The sequence below is a fragment of the Macrotis lagotis genome, chromosome 2 (assembly GCF_037893015.1).
Source record: "Macrotis lagotis isolate mMagLag1 chromosome 2, bilby.v1.9.chrom.fasta, whole genome shotgun sequence".
NCBI classification, from domain to species: Eukaryota; Metazoa; Chordata; class Mammalia; order Peramelemorphia; family Peramelidae; genus Macrotis; species Macrotis lagotis.
Window position 1 is genome coordinate 202,147,109 of NC_133659.1, and position 21,686 is coordinate 202,168,794.

At 38.4% G+C, this 21,686-nt stretch overlaps 1 protein-coding gene across 1 annotated transcript in view; it reads right to left on the minus strand.

Moving 5' to 3' along the window:
* The window catches only part of ERN1 (endoplasmic reticulum to nucleus signaling 1), a 119,509-nt gene that overhangs the window by 23,722 nt on the left and 74,101 nt on the right, over positions 1–21,686 (minus strand). Inside the window, exons 6-11 of the mRNA XM_074224481.1 lie at positions 18,311–18,433; positions 15,154–15,255; positions 11,800–12,061; positions 7,404–7,482; positions 4,943–5,108; positions 1,511–1,626 (exon numbers count right to left, since the gene is read on the minus strand). Of these exons, the coding sequence (XP_074080582.1) occupies positions 1,511–1,626; positions 4,943–5,108; positions 7,404–7,482; positions 11,800–12,061; positions 15,154–15,255; positions 18,311–18,433 (848 nt within the window). The remainder of the gene's footprint in view (positions 1–1,510; positions 1,627–4,942; positions 5,109–7,403; positions 7,483–11,799; positions 12,062–15,153; positions 15,256–18,310; positions 18,434–21,686) is intronic.

The following is a 21,686-nucleotide window of genomic DNA, read 5'->3' on the forward strand; positions in this document are numbered from 1 at the left end:
TCACTGCAAAAAATCCTTTCCTGGCACCAAAGCTTTGAGAGCTAACAAGACACCTTTAGCTTCTGGACTTCGCTTTGACAACCTATGGGCCTCTGCAACTTGATTATTTACTATCTGCCTAGTTTATAGAAACTTGAAACTTCCACAGCTCTGGAATCTCACCAGCACTCAGGGTTTTTAAAGGAATTAAACCTCACCCCCCCCCATTCCTTACTATCACCCTTTTTTTTTAATTAAAAGAATTAGATTTTCTAGCCAAAGATCAACTCAAATATTAGACTTCAATATTAGTCACAACAATGCTCACCTTCTAAAGGTGAGCCCATAGCAAAGTGCCAGCTTCTAAGTTTAATTGACTCTATTTGCAGATAAAAATGGGCAGGACATATGGAAATGACAAATCTTCTAGACGGAAGTCAAATTAACTTTGGGTTCAATTCTTACCATTAATGATTTTTTTTAGGGTTTTTTTTTCCTTTTGCAAGGCAAATGGGTTAAGTGGCTTGCCCAAGGCCACACAGCTAGGTAATTATTAAGTGTCTGAGACCGGATTTGAACCCAGGTACTCCTGACTCCAAGGCTGGTGCTGTATCCACTACGCCACCTAGCTGCCCCACCATTAATGATTACTAGCTATGTGTTTCAAAGGCATATCTGGACCTCAGTTTCTTCATATGTAAAATGGAGATAATAATACTTATGCTACTTATCTCCAATATGGTAAGGAGTAAATGGGATAATCTGTGGAAAGCGCTTTCTAAGTCTTAAAGTGCCATCTAATTGTCAGCTATTTAACACTGTTTTTCTGAGATGTTATTCTTTCCCAGTGACAAGGAAGAATAATATTGACTTTTTAACTCAAGATTCCCATGGTGGTTCAAATCTCCTTTTCAATGTATCTTATATACAACTATCAGGATAAAATCCCCCAAATACTATTTTTATCATATCAGTTCAAAAATCTTTCTCAATTCCCTATTTCTTCCTATATCTTATCTAGTTTTGGGCAGTGAGTAATCCTTTATTTATCCAACTTTATTTCCTACTATTCTATAATAAGCATCCTCTGCTTTAGCCAGGGCTATCTTCTACTTGTCTTGGGAACATGACATGCTCACTCTCACTTGCTTTTATTAATGTCACTTCCCCTACTTTGAATGTCTCCTCTATCTCTTCTAAGTAGTTGTATCCAAGGAACCATTCAAGTCTCACCTTTTCCATGAAGCAACCTTCAGCAATCACCCCCATTCCTTTGATTTCCTGCAGTGCTTAAAGTCTTTGTCATAAATCTGTCATAAACCTTGAGCTGATAACCATCTAGTGTTCTTTGTTATGTTTTCATGGGATCAAGTCTTATCTCCCTCCCCAAACAGCCCAGGAGCTCCAAGATCAGAGGTCACATCTTGGTTTTCGTTTTGTCTGTTTCAATATTTTACTACCTCTAAAACAGTATTGTGTTCATAATAGATATGTGGAAAACATGTGCTAACTGAGTTTTCCATTGACCAACCTCCTCAAAACTCTTCTCTGAATCAGCATGGATCACATTTTCACGATGTCTGGGTAGTTTGTTGGGGAATTTCTCCAAGACTGTGGTAGAAGCAGATAGGGGGATCTCATGATGTCCTGGGACAAAAAAACAAGAATATTTTATAAGTAAATAATGTCTTACTTTTATTATAGCTTTACTACAGTATTGAAGTTTTGAATCCCACTAGACTAAGGAGTAGAGAATGCAGGACAAATCCTGTTTGTTCATTACAAACAATCTAGTAAATGAAGGAAAAATGAATGAACTAATGATAGATAAATAAAACATTTAACTTAGTAACTCAATTAAAGGTACTCTCAACAAAAAGTCTCCCTTGCAATACTGTAATGTTAGATTAGTTATTTGACAACCATAATGACAAAGATGGGGCATTTAGGTGGTACAGTGGATAGAGGGGCTGTATTTGGAATCAGAAAGACTCTTTTTTTTTTTTTGTTTAGAATTTTGCAAGGCAAATGGGGTTAAGTGGCTTGCCCAAGGCCACATGGCTAGGTAATTATTAAGTGTCTGAGGCCGGATTTGAACTCAGGTACTCCTGACTCCAGGCCCAATGCTCTATCCACTGTGCCACCTAGCTGCCCCAGAAAGACTCATCTTTAAGAGCTCAAAGCTGACTTCAGGTACTTCCTAGCTATGTGACCCTAGGCAAGTCACTTAACCTTGTTTGCCTCAGTTCTTTATCTGTAAAATGAGCTAAAGAATCAGCTGGCAAACCACTCCAGCATCGCTGCCAAGAAAATCCCACATGGGATCATAAAGAGCTTGACACAACTGAAAAATAATTAAACAGCAACAATGACAAAAATAACTTTGTTCAGTAATTCTGTATTTATACATACATATCAAAAGAGGCACAAATAAGAACTCTATGTAGCCCCCTATCCCACTCCCTCTCTGAAGGTTCTTTATATTACCACCACCCCACATACAGCCCTACCCTCTTCTAATTACCAGTTGGGGAAGACTATATGTATTAGATCTAAAAGTAACTGAAAGGTCTTTCTTTGAATTGGCTAAAGTTCACCTTCTGATTAATCCTTTAATTTGTAGTGTTTGTAGAAAGAAACTAGACTAGTAAAAGGATGGTTTATTGTTCCAAAAGTCACTGATGGGGAGTATTCTCCCCCAAAAGTAAAAGGAGGAGTTAGACAATAAAAGGTTAAGCCTAGAGGGGCAGTTAGATGGTAAAGTGGATTAGAGTCAGGAAGACTCATCTTAATGAGTTCAAATGTGATCTCAGATATTTACTAAATGTGTGTCCCTGTGCAAGTCACTTCACCCTGCTTGCCTCAGTTTCCTCACCTATCAAAAGAGCTGGTAAAGGAAATGGCAAATTACTTCAGTATCTTTGCCAAGAAAATCCCAATGGGATATCAAAGAGTTAGATACAACTGAAACTGAATGAACAACAAAATTTTGAAAATGATACAAAAGCTTCACCAAACTGCCAAAGAGATCCATGACACAAAAATGGTTAAGACCTACCTTAAAAGCTTCCTGACTGATTCTGTAATTTTCCATAGCTGAAATTTGAATTACTAGTACCTTTCTACAGTGGGTAAATCAGCCTTTGTCCTCCAGAGGTCAGTATGTTGCTACCTAACTAAAAAGAGCTATCCAAAGAGGAAGGAAAGGAGAAGGATGTAGGACTCCGAGTCAGAAAATAGGAAAATGGGTTTCATCTCACTCTGCTTTCCATAGGAAGTCAAGAGGCTTTTCACCCATGCAACCATGTCTATTCTTCACTTTTGTTTGTTTACTCAGTACTTACCACTTGCCTTGTAAACTCCCAATCTCAAGGTAACCTACATTGACTGTACCAAGTGCCAGATATTCCTCTCCCTTCCTTTTCCATTATGCCCAATCCCTCACCCATCACCCTGTGACAGACACATCCCAGGCAGGTTAGGGCAATGACCAATGAATCAAAGTCCCCTCCTCCCTTTACATTTTTGGGTTGAGTCATACAGGATGGATAGGCAAGGATGTGTTACAATCTTTTTGGCAGATCTCATTACATCATCTTTCCTCCCCAAACCCACCCTTCTTTCAAACATCTCCATTTCTGTTGAGGGCACCATCACCTTTGTAGATAAGAATTCTGATGCCATTCTTTCCCTCACCCCACATATCCAAATGGTTGCCCAGTCTTCCATTTTCTAATACCCTCACATCTGGCCCCTTCTGTCTACTTACACAACTATAATCTTGATTGCCAGGGTGATTGCAATGCCTGGAATGCTCAGCCCTCCTCCATCTGCCTCTTGGATACCCTAAATTCCTTCAGATCCCAGTTTAGATCCCACCTTTGGCAGGAGAATTTTTCCCATGTGGCCCCTTTCTCAGGGCCTTTCCTCCAAGAGTTCCTTCCCTCTACATTGTATATCTTGTATATAGTTATTTCCACGTTGCCTCTTTCAGTTAAATTTATGTTCCATAAAGTAAAGGGTCGTGTTTCTACCTATCTTTCTTTCTATCCCTGTGCTTGTTATTATTGTTCAATTGTGAAAATAGTGAAGTGTGTTCAAGAACAAAAAGTTTTTTTGTACTATTAATAAATACCACATTAAATAATTAAAAATACTATTTCTAGATGAGTAAAAATTCTTAAAGTAAAAAGGTACTGTATAATGTACACAATAGATGAATAAAACAATTTATGTAAATATTTGTAAATGTGTGTCTAGAGATAGATGGATAGCAATGCATAGATATGATAAAGATAGATATAGATATGAATAGCGAGATATAGATAACAGATGGACAGAGGAAAGGCAGACAGAAAAAGGACATGGATAAATTTGAACAGCTACATGGAGAGAAATAAGTATAGATGACAGACAGACTAATATAAATGTTAGACAATAGATAAAAAGGTAGCTATGGATAGAGATGGGTATGGATGATAGACAAAAGACATAGGTATTGGTGACAGACAATAGATAAAAAGAAAGTTGGATAAATAGATGAGTAGATGGTTATAAATGATAGAGAAATAATGAATAGACAGATATAGATAGGTATACAGACAGATATGAATAGAGAGAGATTATAGATGATAGACAATAGAAAGATAGATTGAAAATAGATGTAGATGAAAGACAATATATAAATAAAGAAAAATTAAGAAAGTTGAATAGATGGATAGATAGTCAATACATAGAAGAGACAGATAAGTTAAATATGGATAGAAATGTCTATAGAAGATAGATATGATAGATATCTATATAAACAATAGAAAAAAGACAGATGGATAGATAGATAGTCAGACAGACAGATGACTATAGATAAGAGACAGATAGAAGGATGGGAAAGTATTCCAATGTTTTTGACTAAGGAAATTCACAAGCTAAACAAGACCACCAAAATAAGGTATGGCCTCTTTCTTACCTATGAGAAGCCAATAGTTGGTCCAGTAGTTGAATTTGTTCTTTCCTTTGATGCCAAAATCAATGTTCAGGTCAACACTGGGGGTGATCACACATTCTTCATTACTTTTGATTGTGACGCCATCTGTTTGGGGGCCTTCCAGTTGGGGAAAGGCACTGCCTCGAGGCTGTGAAGATAAAAGAGAGACAAGAGGTGAGGCTTAGGGAACAGCTACACAGAACACAGAAAGAACCCAGTAAGCATGATAGGTACATTCCGAACTACAACCCCTCTAAATCCTGAGGGACCTGAAAAGAGATACAGCGGAGGATGAAGGATCCTGACCTCAGAATCAGAAGAGTCCTAGAGTTCTTAATTAGGATCCTAGTTCTGACACTATGACAAATGGCAAATCATTTACCTCTCCAAGCCTCTGTTTACTCATCTGTACAGCATTTTCACTTCTCACCTTCAAAGTACTGTTTGAGTCAAATGCTATTATCACCTTTTTCAACATCTGATATATCTGGCATATAAAGAGTACAGAGGATAACAGATTAGAATTGGAACAAACCTTAGAGGCCATCCATCCAACTCTCTCATTTTACAAATGAAGAAACTGAGGCCCAAGGAACAAAAGTAACTTCTTTAAGGTCATAAAGGTAATAAGCATCAGACATGAAATTTGAATCCATCTCTTTTGATTCTACAGTCAGTAATCTTTCCCCAGTAAAACATCTAATAGAGCTCTTTTTAATTTGATCTTCACAACAACCATAGGAGGTACTGTCTACAGGTATTATTGTACCCATTTTATAGCTGGGGAACTAAGTCTCAGAGAGATAAAGACATTTTTGGTTTTTGATCACATAGTGTAGAGTGTGTGTGTGTGTGTGTGTGTGTGAGAGAGAGAGAGAGAGAGAGAGAGAGAGAAGTGGGATTGAAACCCAGGCTCACAGACAGGAAGATCTGAATTCAACTCTTGCCTCAGCAATATACCAACAGCATGAATCTGAGCAAGTCACTTAACTTGTCTTGGTTTTTAGTTTCCACATCATAAAATGAGGTGGGGGAGGAAGGGGTTTTGATTTGATGGCCATTACAATCCCTTCTGGTTCTAAATCTACAATCCTATACCTGTAGAAATGGTGGGAGCAATGGCACTCTTTATATAAAACAATTTATTTTGCATACATCATCTCACTAGTTTTAGGTCTGCATCCCTATGTAAAATACACTGAACTTTCCCAGTTTCCCACATCTTGCTAATGAAAGTAATAACTCTTTTATTTAAATTTTTTTACTTAAGGCAATGGGTTTAAGTGACTTGCCCAAGGTCACATAGCTAGGCAATTAAGTGTCTGCAGCTAAATTTGAACTCAGGTCCTCCTGACTCCAGGACCATTACTCTATCTACTGCGCCACCTAGCTGTTCCAAAAGTAATAACTCTTAAGGCATAGTTAGGCAGGCAGTGGATAGACCATTGTTCCTAGGACCAGGAGGACCTGAATTCCAATCTAACCTCAGGTACCTGTTAGCTGTATGACCTTGGGCAAGTCACTTAACCCTGATTGCCTCAAAAAGAAAAAAAAAGAAAGTAATAACTCTTTTGACAAGCTGATATCATTGAACTAAATGCACTGAATTCCAGCCTAGTCAGGGACATGAATGTTCTGGTTAACTAAAAGTTGTCAGAATTGGTTATTCATCTTCAAAGAATTACAGTCCAATCAAACAGGCAACACTAAATTAACAGTGGACATATTTAATGTTTCACTGGAGAAAATACAAAATTTCTATGTCCTTGATGCTCCTGCCTTGGAATAGGTTCTTGGGCAAATCACTATATCTCTGGGTCTCAATTTCTTCATTTTTAAAAAAAAGATAAGTTCTAAAGAGGACTCATACTTCCTGTTGAAGTTGAGTCAGAGACTTCCTAAGATCAATAGATCTCTCCCCAATCCTTCTTCAAGCTTAGACTTGATTCTCTACCATTTATCTTATTTTGATCCAGGGTGGTACTGTAAGAAAATGATATATGTTGTGCAATAATGATGATTAAACTATAGGTGGTTGGGTTGAACATATGACTTTTCCTGAGTTCAAATCCAGCCTCATTCACATATTAGCTGTGTGACCCTGGAGAAGTCACTTAACCTTGTTTGTCTCAGTTTCCTCATCTGTAAAATGAGTTGGAGAAGGAAATGGCAGACTACTCCAGAATCTCTTCCAAGAAAATCCCAAATGGTATCATGAAGAGAACATGACTGAAAACAACTGAACAACAAACTTCCCAGTGTTGTTCTGAGATTCAAATGAGATTTTAGTTTAGTAGAATGCCAGGCACATTGTACACACTATATAAATGTTGGCTTATAATTATGATATCTTTGAGTAACTGCTGTACTTGAACCTTGGTGAGATAGGAAGACCAGTCTCAAAGAAAAAAAAAGTCAGCTATGAGTAAGATGTTGGACTCACCACAATAGCGACTCCTTCGTGGACCATTGATGGGGAGGCATACAGGCTAGTAGAGTATCTCCCAACATAGAGGGTGGGCCTAGGAGAAAAGAAGGCACAGAGGATAGAAGGTAGAAATATAAGTCATCTCTAAATCATACATGTCAAGCTCATGGCCTCCAGGTTATGTGAGAACCACAACTCATGACCCACATTATTGTAATTCCTATCTTATTTTAATGTGATGATGGGCTAATAAAAAGGCAGTGAGATAGTGCAGTAGATAATATCAGACCTTTAGTCAAGAACATCCATCTTCTTGACTTCAATGGACTCAAATAATTGTTAGCTGTGTGACACTTGGCAGTCACTTTACCCTATTAGACTCAGTTTCCTTGTCTGCAAAATGAGCTGGAGAAGGAAATGGGAAATCATTTCAGTATCTTTGCCAATAAAAGCCTAAAAGTGGAGTCACAAAGAATCAGACAATACTGAAAAATGACTAAACAACAATACTAATAAAAAATAAATAAATATGTGGGATTTTTTTAAGTCAATATGTGGTCCCCAGGGATCCTTAAGTATTTTGTTTGTCCTTTTTCCTATTTGAGTTTGATACCACCACTATAAATGATTCATTTGCCAGATAAACCATGAATGAATTTATTTGTTTGGAGAAAAGGAATGCTCCTAGTCCTCCAAACACAGTTTGATATTCATTCTACTTTCTTTTTGAGGCAACTAAACTTGTCCAGGGCCACACAGCTGGTAAATATCTAAGACAGGATTTGAACTCTGATATTCCTTGACTCCAAGAATGGTGCTTTATCTGTTAAGTCACCCAGTTGCCAAATATTCTACTTTCAACAAGTATTCACTAAATGCATATTGCCTGACAGCAATAAGTATTTAATAAATATTTGTTAAATCAAATGTGTGCCAGACACTAGAAACAAAATAAAGATTTCCTACCCTTAGGAAGCTTATACGCTCCTAGGATTAAAACCCACATAAAGGGACGGCTAGGTGGCGCAGTGGATAAAGCAACCGGCCCTGGAGTCAGGAGTACCTGGGTTCAAATCCAGTCTCAGACACTTAATAATTACCTAGCTGTGTGGCCTTGGGCAAGCCACTTAACCCCATTGCCTAGCAAGAACCTAAAAAAAACAAAAACAAAAAAAAAACCCACCTAGAGAAAGGATCAATACAATATGTAGGGAAACAAGCTGGCCCTGTGGTTTCATTAAGATGGAGTGAGGACTACTGGGTCTATACCCTGAAGAGATGAGGAAAAAGGGTAAAAACATTACTTGTACAAAAATATTTATAGCAGCCCTGTTTGTGGTGGCAAAGAATTGGAAATCCAGTAAATGTCCTTCAATTGGGGAATGGTTTAGCAAACTGTGGTATATGTATGTCATGGAACACTATTGTTCTCTTAGAAACCAGGAGGGACGGGATTTCAGGGAAACCTGGAGGGATTTGCATGAACTGATGCTGAGTGAGATGAACAGAACCAGAAAAACACTGTACACCCTAACAGCAACATGGGAGTGATGATCAACCTTGAAGGACTTGCTCATTCCATCAGTGCAACAGTTGGGAACAATTTTGGGCTGTCTGCAAAGGAGAGTGCCATCTGTATCCAGATAAGGAGCCATGGAGTTTGAACAAAGTGCAAGGACTATTCCCTTTAATTCGGAAAAAAAAAAACCCAGATGTCTTATTGTCTGATCTGGTTACCTCTGAGAATTCTGTTCTCTTTAAGGATATGATTTCTCTCTCATCACACCCAATTTGGATCAAGGTACAACATGGAAACAAAGTAAAGACTGATGGAGTGCTATCTGTGGGGTGGGGGTGGGGGGAGGGAAGCAAGGAAAATTGTAAAACTCAAATAATATCTTTAATAAAAATTAAAAAAAAAAGATGGAGTGAGGAGTTTCTCTCTACTAAGGCAGTCAACATTAGAAGTCTGGGAGGCTTGCCTAGGGTTCTGAGAAGCTGAAGTGATTTTTACTCAGGATCCCATAACTAGTACGTGTCTGAAGCAGTCAAATCTTTGTGGTCAAGTCTCTGACAACTACACTGCAACAGCTCTCAAAGCAATATGTATACAAAGTAAATTCAGTTTTTGGGAAAGAGTGTAGGGAAGGAAAGGGGAGGCACCAAGAAATAGGCCAATTTAACTCGAATATAGAAAAAGGAATAATTTTATTATGCTATAAGAAATGATGAACAGGCAGACTTCAGAACAACCCAGAAAGACTTACAAGAACTTTTGTTGAGTGAAGTGATCAGAACCAGAAGAACATTGCACATAGAAATAGCAACACTGTATGATGATCAAGTATGGTAGACTTAGCTCTTCTCAGCAATATAGTGATCAAAGATAATTCCAAAAGACTCATGATGGAAAATGCCACCCACATCCAGAGAAAGAACTATGGAATCTGAACAAAGATCAAAGTATACCATTTTCACTTTTTTTAGGCTTGATTGGGTTTTTTTGGGTGGCTTTTCCCTTTTGTTTTGTTTTTTTTTCTTTCATAATATGATTAATGTGGGAATATGTTTATGTGTTCCAAATGTATAACCTATATCAGATCTCTTATTGTCTTGGGGACAGGGAATGGGAAAGAGGAAGAAAAAATTTGAAATTCAAAATCTTACAAAAATTGAATCTTGAAAGCTATCTTTATATATAATTGAAAAAAATAAAATAGTATTTACCAAAAAAAGGGAAAAAAGAAAAAGAAAGGAAAAGCAAAAGGAGTAATTGTGAGATCAGTCTGGATAGATAGTTTGAAGTCAAATAAGGGCTTGTAAATCGCAGCTCTACCCCTCCTTTACTGTTTGATCTTAGACAAGTCATCTTATTTTTCTGGGCCTCAATTTCCTCATCTCTAAGACAGAGGTAATAATATATGGCTAACTAAACCACAGGGTCATTTCTGGGGAGTGTTCAGGTGATGGGGAATTACAGGGAACAGAAGGGAGAGAATGAACACTTGCAGAGTTTCAGGGAAGGGAGTCATCAGTGTGGGCTTGAGCTGAGCCCTCACAAGATGGAATTTGAAAAGTAGGAGAGACAAAAGCCAGGCGATAGAGTGGTGAGGAGGGGTCTGGCAATCATGGCAGTGTTGAGTTATTCAGCTTCCAGAAGGAGCAAAATGGCCTCATGGATTCAGAGTCAGGTTATATAGTGGGGTGGCTAGATGGCACAGTGATTAGAGCACTGGCCCTGGAGTCAGGAAGACCTGAATTCAAATCCAGCCTCAGATACTTTCTAATTATCTAGCTTGTGTGACCTTGGGCAAGTCACTTAACTTTTTGCAAAAACAAAGTCTAACTACCTGAGCTTGAGTCTTTTTTCTGCTCTCATGGATCTGGGAGATATTCTCTCTAGCCCATAAAACATTTTGCAACCTCCTTATTTGGGTGGGGTTATTCCCCTTCCCACCTCTTCCCTACTGGTAGTTGCCAAGCTAGGGAAAGTAGTAGAAATTTTTTTAAAATGTATGAATTTAATTTTAGAAAAGAAGAAAATAACAGAAAGAACAGAGGATTTCACAGTCAAAAGATCTGGAGTCAAGTTCCAGTTTTGCTACTTGATAAGTGACCCTGAACATCTCACTTAACCTGACTTGGGGCCTCTGATAAAACAGAGAGAAGATGGATACTGATCTCTTTCTCATAAGAAGCTGCTGTGAGGAAATTTGACCTGGAAATAGCAGGGAAATAAAGGTCACAAGAGTTGTCTTGTTCCAAAGTTTCCTCAGGTAAGTGACAGTGAACAGAGAGAATCCTGGAGCTGTATGTAGTTGCAATCAAGAATATCTGAATTCAAATGTGGCCTCAGTACCTGGCTATGTGACCCTGAGCAAATCACTTAACATCCACTACTTCAATTTCCACCTTTGAAAAATGAGGATAATAATAGCACCAACCTCCCAAAGCTGTGAAGATGAAATGAGATCATTAGAGTGCTTAATCACAGTGTCTGCACATAGTAAGCACTATATAAATGTTTGCTGTACAGTTTTCTTGACAACAATCCTGGAGTGGTTTGTCATCTTCTTCTCCAGCTCATTTTACAGATAAGGAAACTGAGATAGGGTTAAATGACTTACCCAGGGTCACACAGCAAGTAAGTGTCTGTGATCAGATTTGTATGTAGTTCTTTCTGACTCCAGGCCTGATGTTTTATCCACTGAGTCATCCATAAATGTTAGTTATTATTTTTATCAATAAATGAAATAAATCTAATGTAAGGTAAGGTAATAAAACATTTTATATAACACTTCAATAAGTGTTAATATAAAGGCTAGCTGACATTATCATCATCAACATCATCAACATCATCATCTCCTAAACCCCAATCCTCCCGAGCTGCCGACTTCCTACCCTGACTCACGTCAGTTTGCTCTTGGTCTCAGTCTCCTTTGGGAAGGGATATTTCCACTTGGTGATACGCCCCACTTCTCCAGACATGAAGGTCAGATAGCGCAGGGTCTCCACCCCGACATTGGTGTGCATCACCTTCTGTAGGCCCTCCCGATGCCAGATGTAGAAGGCCACTACTGGCGAGGCGTAATTCTGAATCCACAAGACATCTCCGGATTCACTGTCCACAGTCACCACCAGCCCATCCCCATTGGACACAAAATGAGACATCTCTGAAATAGATAGAAACACAAAAGGTCACACAGACTCTCAAGCCACCTCTGAACCCACAACCTGTCCTGCTATTGGACATGTAGCCCAATCAGGAAAAACAAAAGATATGGGGCAGTAGTGAAAAGTGTACTGGGTTTGGAGATAGTAGATCTAGAGTCAAAGTTCACTTGTCTATTCACTGTTGAATAAGGATGCTAGCTGGAGCAGTGGAGAAAGTTCTAGACCTAGGGTTAGGAATGTCTGAGTTTAAATCCTGTCTCAGACACTTAGTAGTCATGAAACCTTGGACAAGTCATTTAATGTCTCTCAGCCTCAGTTTCCCCAACTACAAAATAAAGATAATACTAGCACTAGTCCCACAGGGTTCTTATAAAGATCAAATGAGATAACACTTGCAAAACACTTAGCAGAGGACCTGATTTAGCATAGGAGCTTAAAATGCTTATTTTCTTCCTTCCTTTCCTACTGTCTGGGTGACATTGGGCAAATTACTAAATTTCTCTGATCTTCAGTTTTTATCTTTGCAAAATGGCAAAATTGGACTACCTGGTCAATAAAACCATTTCTATTTCTAATCTATATTATGATGCACTGAATTATAAAGTTAAGATTTTTTTTAAATACAATCTGATGTGGACATTTCCCCATCTTTCCAGAAAATCCTTGGTTGACATGGAAAGCTCCCTGGTTTTTAGGGGGGGGGGGGGGACTTGAGAAATGCCTGCAAACATGAAGGAGGTTCCCTCCCAAAGTCAACTTTCCAGGCAAAGTTCTTAATCGTTTTATTCAACAAATAAAGATAGATGTCGAGGAAACAGGCAACAGGAATGGGGATTGGTCTTGATTTTTACAGGCAATCTTTTAAAATTTAGCAATCAAACTGAAAGGAAAATGGGACCTATGGCAAAATATTCTGTCTACAAATAGTCCAGAGGGTTGGGACTGGACATCTCAGGAAGGGAGAAGGTTGCCAAGCCTTTCTTAGACCAAAAAATGCAAAGAAACCTTAGGCCCTGTCTGGGATATTAGCTAAGGAGACAATGATTCTCATTTCTGATGAGAATTTAGTCAATAAGGAGAAATATAAGTATTCTCTTCATAATATAGTCCTACAAAATTGCAGGGCCCTTTTTTATTTTTTTTATTTTTTTTGAGATTTTTGCAAGGCAAACGAGGTTAAGTGGCTTGCCCAAGGCCACACAGCTAGGTAATTATTAAGTGTCTGAGGCCAGATTTGAACTCAGGTACTCCTGACTCCAGGGCCAGTGCTCTATCCACTGCACCACCTAGCTGCCCCCCCCTTTTTTAGAGTAATTTTTCCAAATTTAATTTTCTTAAACAAAATATTTTTTTCTATTCCCCCTCCCCCTTACTATTGGGGAAGAAAAATCCAAAACAAAAAATGTTACAAACAAGTATAGTCAAACAAAACAAATTTCCATATTGACCTTGTTCAAAAATATATATCTCAATCTGTACCTGGATCCTATCACTTTTCTGATAGGAGGTAGATAGCATGTTTCATCAAGGTCCTTTGGCCCTGTAGTTGGTGATAGCATTGATCAGCATTCTTAAATCAAGGCTGTTTTGTAATAAAAAAAATAGTAGACAAACTCCACTGAAACAGTGTGGTTCCCTGCTGCAATGTCATTTAGCCAATTGTTTATGGGTAATGTTGCATTTTCATAATGCCGGTTAATGGCGTTAGTTTAGAGATGTTGGAAGGAGTATATATTTAAATATCTATTATTAGGAATGGCAAAATCTTTGCTCCTTCTTTCAGTATCACATTTTTAATCATTTTCAGCTCTAGTCAGCTAAGTCTCCTCGCTGACAGAGAGCTCCTTCCCTATCTAAAATTCTCAGTCTTCTCCATTTGGCTCCAAGGTTCCTCCTCATAAAGAGTTGTTCAATAGTTCTCCTTATTAGAAACAGTTATAGGATCATAAACTCAGAGCTGGAAGAGACAACAGAGACCACCAACTGTAACCCCATCATTTTACAAATGAGGAAAATGAGGATCAGTGACTTGCCCAGAGTCACACAACTAGCATGTGACTGAGACAGAACTTGAATTTAGGTCTTCTCTAATACCAGAAATGTCAAATATAAACTGCAAAGACCCTCCTGGGACCCTACAACTCTCAGGTTTAGTCTGAACCAGATTAAATGCAACTAGAAAATATTTAACAAAATAAAGAAGATGACAATAAAATATAGATAGCATCATGGCGGGGGGGGGGCAGGGAAGGAGGAAAGGAGGTGGTAATTAGAGTTAAATGACTCGCCCAGGATCACATAGCTATTATGTTTCTGAAGCTGGATTTGAATTCAGGTCCTCCTCATTCCAGGGTCAATGCTCTATCCAATGCTCTATCTGGCCCCCTGATGGGATCATATTTTAAAATTGTCACAATGCAGCCCCAGGGATCCTTAAGTAAGGTTTAGTGGCCACCATTTCTATTTGGCACAAGATTTGGGACTCTGGGCAAGAAAGGAGTTTTGAAAGAAATTCCATTTTTCTTTATTTTGGAGTCTCTTCCTGAATCAAAAAAGAAAAATCAGTACCCCAATTTCTACTTATGGGATAGATCTCTACCCCATGCTGTTTGATCTCCAGCTGTCATCCTCAATTCTCCCTCCCCAATCTCAACACAAATAGTATTGGAAAGCGAGGCTCTGAGAAGCAAGCTTTCCTCTAATCCCACCTGCAACCAGCCCTCCTGATCCCTCTCGCAGCCAACTCCACATGGCCCTTTTAGCTGAACTCTGGTCTTCATTCTTTAATCTCCTCTCTAAACACACCCAATGAAATCTTAATCACCCAGAAAAACTAAGCTTGCTCACAACTAAGGCTCCATGTCTCTTCCCAGTCATCTTCAAACCATGAATAGCCCCACAGTCTCAGTTTCCAGCTTCCAGCTTCCCTTTATAGGCTGTCTTTCCTTCCCCTCTCTATCTCCCAACTAGAATGTAAACCCCTAAAGGGCAGGGATTGTCTTGCTTGTATTTTTGTGTATAATACCTGTTATCTATTTATCTATCTATCCATCCATCTATCTTTCAATCAAAGAACCCCTCCAACCCTTACTGTACTCCAAATCTTCTTCTGGTACAGAGGCTGCATAGTCAAAATAGGTGGCATTCCATCGAAGCTCTCGACTCTTCGTATCATACATGGTGATGGTGTATTCTGGGGAAAAAATATTTATCAGAACCAGAAGAATGATAAGCAAAATGCTACAATAATGCAAATGAAAACAGCACTAAAAGGCATAAGGATCCAATAACCAATCTTGGTTCTAGAACACCAAGCCTCCTCCAGTTTACTATCAGGAACAACTATGTCACAACTATTGGCTTTGCTTAACTATTCTTCCTTGTTAGAAGAGTTTGGAAAATGGGAAAGGGAAGGAATGATACCAAGAATCACTGCCATGTTTAAAATAAAAGATATTAATTACACTTTACTAATAAATAAAAAGAGACAGCCATAAGTCTTATCCTGTATTAGAAAGTTCTTCACAAGAACTATGATTTTTTTTATGTGAATATTCTTTCAATCACTACAAATCAAAATCCCTCCCTCAACACACCTTGGTAGGTAGGTATCCTGAAGTGGAGCCAACTTTCTAGTGATGGATGAACCTATCTGAACTTGGCTAGGTTAGGCCTCATATTACAATTGCATAATTCTCCAGTGAGCTTAGGGCTTACATTCCACCAGCATAAACTTTGAGAACTCAGAGTCACTTCCATACCACAAAAAAGCATTTGAGAAAAATTTAGTTACTATCCACAATGTTTTTTTAAAATCCTATGTAATTTATACTTTCTGACAGAAGCAAGTCAGTTAGACAGTGCAATTGTAATAGCTATGATAATTAATTCATATTATACCCAAGGGAAATATGATGAGCCTCTAAGGTCCATGTGGTGTTCATCTCACTGGTTTTAAGGAATGTTAATTTAAATAAAAAGTTCTAAGTGCATTCACAATTGCTCTGAGCCCCCAGTTAGGAAAATGCCTAATATTTAGGCAGAAATTTGACTCTTTAATTTATATTTCTATCCATCTCCAACTAATCCCTGACCTATTTGTGGTTGAGGCAATATTCAGATTTCCAGAAATGTTTGGGTAATGAAGAAGTAGGCTATTATACGGTGTCTTTGAGCACTGGGAAGGGAAGTTGGATAAAGAGTAGACCTTATTTTCATTGGAACTTTACATAGCTATTAAATAAGCAGACACAACTGCTGAGTCTTTGGCTCTCAAATCTCTGCTCTAGATCAGTCCTATCATTTCTTCTCCAACCTGGGCTGTTGGTTCTTTTTTCATTTTTCTTAATATTGTCTTATTTGGAAAAGGGTCACTGGTTCTTAAAGTTTTATTTGACCTCATTCCTTCCTCTCATTTTCCCAACCCTCCAAATTTCTATTAAGAAATGGTACCTTTTTTTTAATACAATGTGACCAAATCTCTAGAACAATGGCTTTGATTGTTTCAGAATGAGGTACACAAGCTGTGTTCATACTCAATTCTAATAGACTGATTCAATCAAGAAGTATTCTTACATACTCAAGGTAGTTATTTTTAAGGGGTGTAAGATAATCGATGGAATCCCACTCTTACATTTTACTTTACAGTTCTGTCTATAGACATAGATGTATGTCTAAATTCCTAATCCAACAAGGGATCATTTCTAGGAAGTTTGTTTACTCCTGCGCAAGGAATCCACCAAAAATCATTATGGGCCAGGAAAGATTTAACTGAGTTCAGAGTTATCACTAGGAGTTTACTAAGAGCTCAATGATATACAGCTCTCTTTCTGGAACATCTAGAGTATAGGTAATTCTACTTCCAAGGGTCAAGGCACTGCTCTAGCAGGTTTAGTTAAAAGAATGTGGAAGAAGGATGGAGAATGGGAATAAAAACATAAATAGCTCTCCTCAGTGAAAATACCCCAAAGCCACAGGTTAAGATAACTCTTTTTGGGGATAGGATGAAGTGATGGGTATGATTTTTATCAGTATAGGATATCACCAGGGGTCAAAACTTTATATATGAATTCAGATTATCAACTTCTTTGTGATTTATAGCCACTAAGCATGGCCTAGAGGACTGAGAAGTTAAGTGACCTGTCTAGGTTCACACAACTCATGTGTCAGATACAGGACTCAAACTCAGGTCTTTCTGATTTCAAGGCTGATTATCTCTACACTACACAACTCTTAACTCTCAGAGTCAATCATGGGTGGGATGGCTAAGTAGAAAAGTGGATAGAGCACTGTCCATGGAGTTAGGAGAACCTGAGTTCAAATCCAGCCTCAAGAAACTTACTAGTTGTATGGTCCAAGGCAAGTCATTTAACCCCATTGCCTTCTTTGGAAAAAAAAAAAAGATCAATCATTGGTCCATAGTTAGAGATGGAAGCACCCTTAGGTGACTTTTGACCTAACTTCCTTATTTTGCATATGAGGAAACTGAGGCCCCAAAACGTAGAGTAATTCATCCAATGTCAAAGCCAGTTAGTATCAGAACCAGAATTTTGAACTATGACTTCCAAATTCATTGTTCTTTCCACTAACATCTCTTAGCCAAGGCTCTCACAAATCCCCTAATCTCCCTCAAATTTATCTCATCTGCCAGATCGATGCTTCTGTAGCCATGAAAATTGTCTTCACAAGAAGCTATAAACTTTGGGAAGTTGTTATGTTACAAGAGCCTACCCCTCTAGTCAAAAACAACTGGGAATATGTAAGTAATTACATGAGGTCACATCAATTCTCTTCCCCTCAGATATGATCAATGTGCTCAAGGGAAGACCTCCCTCCCAAAATATACTCCAGAGAATATAGTCATCTTCTATATATCACAAAGTTAGCCCATGCCTTCTTATAAAAAAGCAAGAAAAACTCTACTCTGTTCCTAAAACCCCTAAAATTCTCTTACTTGGCTGCCAAGTAACCAGTAGGACCTGGAATTAGGAATACCTGAATCCAATTCCAGCCTCAAACACATAGTGATTTTATTTCACTGGGGAAGTCACTTAACCTGTTTGTCTCAGTTTCTTTAATTGCAAAATGAGGATAATAAGATCACCTTTCTACTAAAGGGTTGTTGTGAGACTCAAAGGAAATAATATTTGCAAAGTGCTTAGCACAGTATCTGGTGCATAGTAGGAGCATATAAATAGCTGCTATTGTTATTGTTATTGTCATTATTATCAATTATTTCTTATTATTACCTGTCCGTCCAAGATACAGAAGAGAGGTGGATGGACAGAGGCTTTCTGCAAATGCTGAGGACAAAGTTTGCTGCTTCTCTCCAGTCATAAGGTCAACGACGTACCAAATGTCCTGCTTTTTACCTAAAAAGACATTAAAAACCTCCTTTAAAAAGTGATCAAAGGTGGAAACCTATAGCTAAAAGAAACCACCACCCTGCAGCCTGGGAGCACATCCTAAGTCAGAGGGCCCAGATTTCCATGATGCCCAGAAGCCTTCATCCACTCTACTGAGACAAGGGTTTTGTGGGGGTCTCTTGGCTTATTACTGAGGAGTCATCACCACTCCATAGTAGGGGGAACTGGTCAATGCTCACAGGAGTAGGGAAATATTTGAAGATAGCTATCACTGTTTCTCACCTATCTCCTCTCCTCTGAGCCTCTGCATCTTGTTCCAGGAATCTCTTCATCCTTGAAGATTCCTTTACTCCTGTGTCCTCACTACCCTCTACCCCTGGGGACCCTTCCCTCTGAATGGAAGATTCCCTCAAAAGCTCTTCATTTCCAACCTGGCTGCAATTCTCCTCTACCTGTTTGACTGTGGGCCAGTCCACAATCTCTCAGTGGCTTCATATTATAAACTGTAGATGAGATGCCAGTTTATATTAGTACAGGGAGCTTCTACACTAGAAACTGTTGTATTGTAGGTCTTCCTCCACCCCTCCCTCCCCAATAGACAATATACCCTCTCCAACTAGAATTGGTATTTATCTATAATGACTACTATAGATGTATATGTGTCTGTATGTATGTGTGTATAAGGGTGTATAAATACCTACCTAGCCCCCCATCTCCCCATCCACTCATATAGCTATGTACATACATATACAATTGAAATTGCTATCTGTGATGACAACTATATAAGACCGTATATCTCTGTGTATGTGTCTTCCTGACTCCAGAACCGATGCTCTATCCACTGCACTCCCTACCTGCCCATAATAAATGACTTTCCCAGAGTCACACAGCTGATAAGTGTCAAATGTCAGATTTGATCTCAGGTCTTCCTGACTCCAGGGTCAGAACTCTCTAGTCACTATATCACTTAGTCATACCAGTCTCAGATGCTTGACATTTACTAGCTTGGACAATTCATATAACCTGGATTGCATATAAATACATACAGATATATATATATATATATACACAAGCATATACATATGTATAGAAAAAGTCATCACAGACCAGTTTCAGTTGTGTATGTATGTATGTGTATATGTGTGCATGCATTTTTCTGTTGATGAATTCATAAAGAGAAGTATATAGGTGTGTGTATATTAATCATCACAACCAATTCCAGTTTGTGCATATTTATATATGATTTTATGTGTATTTATATATGTTTGTAGATACCAGTTCTAGTTATGTTTGTATGCATGTGGATATATCTGTACTTATATATGTCATCATATATATGTCATCACAGAGCATCATAGAGTCATCACAGAGTCATCACAGAGCAGAGAGTCATCTATCTCAACCATCTATTTTACCAGTGTGAACACTATCTCCTAAGGCCATTGTTACATGGGCTGTGCTAGCTTTTCCCATGGTCCTTCCCCATGTACACTGAGCTAGTATTTTCTTAAAAGATACTGTCATCCTGGAGATTTAATTGTCCCAGAGTTCTCAGACTTGAACCACTGATATAGTTTCCTGGTGACCTATACACAGAAGCTAATGAACAAGGAGTGAGGAACTTTTCCATTGACACCATCAAGCCATGTAAGGAAGTTGTCACCATCTGAATCACACTAATAGCTGTAATAATAGGCAACAATTATGAAGCACCTTAAAATTTGCAAAGAGTTTTGCAAATAATATCTCATTTTATCCTTACAACAAGTGGGAGGCAGGTGTTATTATCCTATTTCCCAGATGAGGACACTGATGCAGGCAGGGGTTAAGTGATGCTTTAGTTCACATATCTGTGACTGGATCTGAAGTCAGATTTTTCTGATTCTGGGTCCAGTACTTTCCCACCTGTCCCACCTAGCTTCCTTAATCAATGCTGCAGCCTTACTGAATTTTCTTCCCCACTGAAGACTGTTAGCTTCCTTTTGTTAACTGGAGGGTGGTCTATAGAATATCTCTTTTCAGTCAGTGTTTAACTCTTTTATACCTTATTTGGGATTTTCTTGCCATTTCCTTCTCCAGATCATTTTACAGTTGAAGAAACTGAGACAAACAGGATAAAGTGACTTGTCCAAGGACATTCAGCTAGTAAATGTTTGAAGTTGTTTTGAATTCAGGAAAAGGAATCTTTCTGATTCCAAGCCCAGTGCTCCATCCACTGTAATTCTGACCCCAGACCACTGGGCTAGCCTGGGTCTACTTGACCTACACAGCTGCATTGTGTGAGACTGGATAAGCATGGCTCATCACTATATCTAGTAAAAACATCTTAGCATATTGAATAAGATTATTCTGTGGAAAGGATTGTAGAATGTCCAATCCTTAATTAATTAAATATAACATACTTTCTTTCATTAGAAAGGAATGGGCTATATGTTGTTAATCACTGATCAATGTTTTAGCTTGTTTTCCTTATGCTATAAGGAAGGGCTCTGTGGACAGTGAAGGAAAAGTTTGGCAACTTTAACAAACACATCAGGGCTCAGCTAGGTGGTGCAGTGGATAAAGCACTGGCCCTGGAGTCAGGAGTACCTGGGTTCAAATCCGGTCTCAGACACTTAGTAATTACCTAGTTGTGTGGCCTTGGGCAAGCCACTTAACCCTGTTTGCCTTGCAAAAAAAACAAAAACAAAAAAACAAACACATCAATAAAAAACTTTTGAAAGTAAAATTCAAAACAGAAAAAACTCTTTGGATACTTGTTACGTTTTAATCTTTTTGTTTATTTGCCTGTCTTCCTTATTACTGGACAAAGTAGAGCCTCTATCATTTGCTCTCTTTGTGATTTAGTCAGTGTTGCTATTTCATGAGGTTCCTTGAATGAGAGCAGTCAGATATACAATGGAAATTTATAAGTGTCTGAATCATGGGACCTAAAGATGGAACTGACTTCACAAGCATCCTGCACTTCTTGATCTGTCATTTCAGTCTTGTTTGACTCTCTGAGACCCCATTTGGGATTTTCTTGGCAAAGATATTGGAATGTTTTGCCATTCCTTTTACAGATGAGGAAAATGAGACAAATAGGTTAAGTGACTTACCCAATGTCACACAAATTTTAACTCAGGTTAAACCAATGATCTAATATACACTGTGTCACCTAGGTAGCCCATTCTGGGTTTATGTTAACAATAACATCTATTCATGGATCACATTTCCTTTTGTTGACATTAAAATTCATGAGGGAAATAATTTCTAAAGA